Source organism: Neophocaena asiaeorientalis, unplaced genomic scaffold (assembly GCF_003031525.2).
Source record: "Neophocaena asiaeorientalis asiaeorientalis breed wild unplaced genomic scaffold, Neophocaena_asiaeorientalis_V1.1 scaffold43, whole genome shotgun sequence".
NCBI lineage: Eukaryota > Metazoa > Chordata > Mammalia > Artiodactyla > Phocoenidae > Neophocaena > Neophocaena asiaeorientalis.
Window position 1 is genome coordinate 12,785,827 of NW_020173674.1, and position 5,235 is coordinate 12,791,061.

At 60.1% G+C, this 5,235-nt stretch overlaps 1 protein-coding gene across 3 annotated transcripts in view; it reads right to left on the reverse strand.

Moving 5' to 3' along the window:
* The window catches only part of SLC39A13 (solute carrier family 39 member 13), an 8,194-nt gene extending 2,965 nt beyond the window's left edge, over window positions 1-5,229 (reverse strand). For 2 of the 3 annotated variants that reach the window (XM_024749434.1, XM_024749432.1), the window contains exons 1-6: window positions 5,170-5,229; window positions 3,384-3,692; window positions 1,409-1,522; window positions 979-1,100; window positions 488-592; window positions 287-376 (exon numbers count right to left, since the gene is read on the reverse strand). In XM_024749434.1, the coding sequence (XP_024605202.1) occupies window positions 287-376; window positions 488-592; window positions 979-1,100; window positions 1,409-1,522; window positions 3,384-3,684 (732 nt within the window). In that variant the 5' untranslated portion in view covers window positions 3,685-3,692; window positions 5,170-5,229. The remainder of the gene's footprint in view (window positions 1-286; window positions 377-487; window positions 593-978; window positions 1,101-1,408; window positions 1,523-3,383; window positions 3,693-5,169) is intronic. The other variant, XM_024749433.1, reaches the window with a different exon arrangement.
* Between the last annotated feature and the right edge of the window lie 6 nt (window positions 5,230-5,235).

The following is a 5,235-nucleotide window of genomic DNA, read 5'->3' on the forward strand; positions in this document are numbered from 1 at the left end:
GGGGGGGGGGAGAAGCATCTAGAAGCAGGCAGGGGCCAAGCATAGCAGCCTGGCAGAGGACTGTGATCCCAACAAGGAGTGTTCGCAGCAAGAACAGACCAGTCGGTGGTGGAGACAGAAGGAGGCCGTGTCCAGGAGAGCAGCAGGGAGGCGTGGATGAGGGTGCTGTGATGGAGGGAGCAAGGAGATGCCTGGGGACCTATTCTGGAGGTGGAGCCCACTGGTTAACACAGGCACCACCCTTCCCACCGAAGGGCCTGGGTCCCACTGCCCCAGCCCCACTCACCTTCTTGCTCACAAGGAAGCTGGCAGCCACAGCCAGCCCATGGGTGAAGTTGTCTATGGTGTTGGCCAGCAGGTTGAGATAGCCACTGACCTGGGCGAGGGGAGAGAAAGCTGGGTTGAGCCGGGCAGGCAGGGCTGAGTTGGGCCGGCCACTTGGGGTGGGGCGGCTGCAGGAGGAGGGGGCCCTGGGCGGGCCACTCACTTTGATGTTCCGGACCACGGCGCTCAGGCCGGGCCCTGCAGCTGGCTGGGCCAGATGGTGGCCTCCACTGAGCGCGGCCGCAGCTGCAGGGTCTTTGCTGGGGGCCTAGGGCCAGGAGAAGGAGGGAGACGTGACATTAGATGCCCCCCACTCGGCCAGGGTGGACAGAAAGGGAGTGAAAGGTGGAGAACAGATACAAAGGGAACACCCCTTTTACCTGGCTGGACTCTGCTGCTCAGTCAGCCGGGTGCCCCCAAACCCAGCAGACCCTCTGCCTCCCACACTGTTCTCACTCTTAGTCCATGAGAACAAGCCACGGCAGGGGCTGATGCCCAGATCCTTCCAAACAAGCTGGCCCGGCCTCCCAGAGCTCCCAGGAAAGGGCCAAGAGACCTTCTTTTCAGGGCTTGACTCAGAACTTGGGCCTCCAGGCCCTGGCACCACCACAGAGCAGAGGCTGACCTGTGTAGCCTCTGGGGTTTTGGGCTCACCTGGCTAGTCTCCTCCTCCTTGCTGTCCAAGAACATCTTCTCCAGCGCCAGGAAGGTCAGGAAGCCAGCAATGACCCACAGTCCCAGTTGCTGTTGCTGCTGCAGGCTCTGCCCCTCACCACCTGCAGGGGGCAGCACTGACACACCAGGCCAAGCCAGGGCATAGAAGGGGGGCTACTTGGGATGGGACCTAGTCCAGGGCAGTGACAGGGGCAGGGTGCCAGGACTGGCTGGTGGGGCAGTTGGGCCCCAGGAACTCCCATAGGGACCAGGGCACTGGGACCAGGACAAGTTCCCCCCTGCCAGACGTCCAGAACCCCCTCACAGTCATTCTGCAGAGCAGGCAGGGCCTAGGCCATCCCTGGGCATGGGCACCAGTTCCCACCTATCGCCTGCCACCCTCCTGCCCCCGGCCTGTGGTCTCACTCACCAGGGCTGGCACTGTACGTGTAGGCCCACGCCTCGGGCAGCAGGTGGAGAAACACATTGCCCAGGAGTCCCCCCAAGGCAAAGCTGAGCAGCTGCTTCAGGCGCCGGGCTCCAGCTACAAGGCAGAGATGTGGGACCTGGGAACTGGGGCACCAGAGCCCCTGGCCTGACCTCTGCCCCACCCAGCTTACTGGGCTCCTAGTGTGGTCCCAACCAGACTGCAAGTCTCCAGAAGGCTGGACATGGGCTGCTGGCCTTCCTGGGTCCCCAACCCTTCAGTCCCAGTAAGGGCTGGTGCCCAGCAGGAATACACCACGACCTGCGGGCCGACTGTGGAGCCACTACTGCTTCAGGGTTAAGAGACTGGGCTTGGGAGCCTGACAGGTCCCAGCTCCCCAACGCACCAGGTGGTAACCTTGGGCAGATTACTTCTGGGACTCAATTTCATCATCTGTAAACTGGGGACAATTGTATCTATCTGATAGGGATCTTGTGTGAATTAAACCAGCGGTCCCCAACCTTTTTGGCAACAGGGACCGGTTTCGCGGAACACGATTTTCCCATGGATGGGGGTGGTAATGCGAGCGAAGGGGAGCGGCAGATGAAGCTTCGCTCGCTTGCCCACCGCTCACCTGCTGTGCGGCCTGGGGGTCGGGGACCCCTGAATTAAACAACAATACATACAGCAAGTGCTTATGAAGTGGGATTGTTTCTCTTCTCAGCCACTGTTACTCTCAGAAAAGTGGCAGAGATTTGAGGACTTGTGCGGACGTGCAACATCCAGAGTTAGAAGTGCCCTGAGGGGGCCTTTGGTTTGATAGACAAACTGAGGCCCAGAGGAAGAGGCAGCTTGGTGGTGGGGTGGGGTCCCAGGGGGAAGCTGCTGCTTCCAGGCTGTGTTGCCCTTGGGCTCCTCCAAGAACTTCTCTGTGCCTGTGCTTCCCCATTTGTAAAATAGAGCTAATAATCCAAGTCCTCCCTAGGTGGACCTCTCAGGGATGCTATGAGAGGGGCTGAACTGATACACAGGCCAAGACAGCAGAAGAGGGCCCTGTTCACAGCTGGGGCACCGGCCCTCAGCCCAGTGCCTGGCACAGTTGCGTTCATAACCATCTGTTGAATGAACAGTTCCTGGAGCCTGGCAGGCAGCACGAGCCCCTGGGGGACCCTCATTTCAAAGATTCCCGGGGCCTGGTCCAGACCTACTATGTCATACTCTTGGGTGGGGGTGACAGGCACCTGCATTTTTAGCAGCTCCCCATCTGATCTTCTTTAGCTTTCATTATAGCATGTCACCTATGGACACATGCGCAGCCACGGAAAAGCCTTTGCCAGGCCTGCACCCACCTCCCAGCGCCCCTCTCCAGAGGCAGGCCAGCTACCAGCCTCTCGCGTGTTCTTGGGTGAGGCTGCCCCAGGGGCTCTGGGTCTGAGCGCCCTCTTGCACTGTGAGCAGGGACTGAAGCGAGAGGCAGCGCGACGCCCAGCACTGGCTCGCGAACACGGAGCCCCGTCCATGCACCGGGGCCGTCTCCTAAGTGCTTTGCCGACGTTAATTCATTTAATCGTCACAATAACACCTATGAGGTAGATACTATTATTATCCTCATGTTTAAGGTTGGGAGCTTAAGGCAGAGAGAAGTTAAGGAACTTGCCCAATACCACCCAACTGGTAAGTGGCAGAGCCAAGATTTGAACCCAGGCAGCCCGGCATCCGATTTCCAGCCTTGTTTCTTGCTTCACAGTGAATGTTTGCTGACTTTCATCTTTCAGAATAAACAGATGCACAAACGAATGAACAAATGAGCACGGCGCACCCTGGCTCACTGGACCAAGGTGAGGAACTGTGCTGGGTCCCCACCTTCCACCACAGACACACTGCCACTCGGGACCAGAGACCCGGCCCTCCCAGGGAGAGCAGCAGCAGGTTTCCTGCGCCATCGGCTGCCCCTTGGTGCCAGAGGAGGGCCACTCACCTTCTGAGCGCAGCGTGGTCCCCATCTCCAAGGGAATGACGAGCAATGGGAAGACCCCGCTGAGCCCCACCATGAGTGAGCCCAGGAGGGAGCAGATCCACGTGTCCAGCCGCTCTCCACTCAGCAGGGCCCCCCAAGACTCGCTTTCCTTATTGTCCAGGCGACAGGCCGCTGCCACCCCCCGGTTCCGGAAGGCCTGCTGGGAACCCCCAGCCCCTCCCAGGAGCTCCAGGGCAAGAGCAGCGAGGAAGAGGAGCCTCTGTCCCGCCATGCCACAACCAGGGCAGGGACATCCAGGCATGCCACGTGCTGAAAAAACACAAAGGCCACTTACGTGAGCTGCCACCCTTGGCCGCACACCTGCTTAGGAAACGTGGCATCTTAACCCTCCCCCCACTCCCAGCGGCCATGGCACCTGCCCTCCTGCTTGCCTCCCCCAGGGCCTCTGAGGATCCCAATGATGGGTGCACAGAGCAAAAGGGCTCTGCTCCACCACACCCCACTCCCAAGGAGCACACATTTTTTCCTTGGGAGCCAGTTCCAGGCTGTGTGTCAGCCTGTCCGCCTGAGGCTAAACTTTCCTTAATGACAGGGTGAGGCGCTGGCTGGGTTCCCCTCAGACACCGGTAGGCCCGGCCCAGCTGGGTGTCTGGCTGCCAGGGGAGGCTTTGCTGCCAGGATGCGCCCCAGTGAGGACACCCCCAGGGATGGCGGCCAGCACAGTCTAGCTTGATGGGGCAATGTTAGGAGGCGCAGGTGGGGAAACCAAGCAGCTGAGCTAGTTCAAGACCATCAGGGCTTTTTCCTAGGAAATGAGTCCAATATCGCTGGGGCACGGAGACAGCCAGGAGGTGGGAATGAAGAGAGAGGATTCTTCAGCTAGGAGCTGCCTCACAGATGTGCAGAGCACAGGCTTTGAAGACCCGCCCTTGACTTTGTGCTCTGCATTTACAGCTACTTGACTGCGGACAAGTCCCTAGAGCCCTTCTCTGAGCCTCAGTCTCCGTCTGTAGCAGGGAGATGAGTATTGCCTCCCTCACACAGTGGTGAAAATGAGATGAGCTTGCTAATTAGGTGAGCGTGCCTGGCATGGAGGAGGCACAGAGAACCCCCTCCTTATGCTGCGGGAGCCCAGGAGCACCAGGCAGCAAGCGTGTACCCAGCAGGCGGATCACAGGATCTGGATGTGAGTCAACCAAGACGGAAGTTCAACCTGGAAGCTCAGGCATGAGGTTTAAATGTGGTCTGCCCTCCCTCATGCTGGCTGTGACCTTGAGCCAGTGATGTCTTTGCCTCAGTTTCCTCATCTGCTGATGGAGGTGGGAGGGAGGGAAAGCAGCTGGAAAAGATGCTCGGGTCTAGGACCTCCAGGCCTTAACGGGACCCTGATGAAACCCTCTGGGCTCCACTGGGGACCAAAGGCAGGACTGCGCCAGGCCGGACTTGGAGGCAGAGGCGGGTCAGGGGACAAGTTTGAGGAGAGGGGAGGGGACAAGTTTGGGACAAGAGAGGGGGTACCGAGAGAGTCGGAGAGCAGAGGGAAAGCAGAAGCAAGAGCGGGAGAGCCAAGACTGAGAGAGCCAGAGACGGATGCGGAGGCGGAGAGAAAGGGAGAGATGGGGAGCGACGCGTGGGGAGACAGGGGAGAAGAGCCCAAGGAAGTTTAACTCCCGGGCTCTGGGCGAGAGGCCCAGGTCTGATCTGGACAGGCCGGGTCGGGGGCAAGGGGATCGGCAGAGTCCGTCTCGTCAGGGGCTCTGGCCCTGGGGGTGCGGCGGTCACTCACCGTGCGGCGGCGACGGCGGCGGAGGCGCTCCGGACGGCCCCGGCCATCCAGCTGCGGCACAGCGCC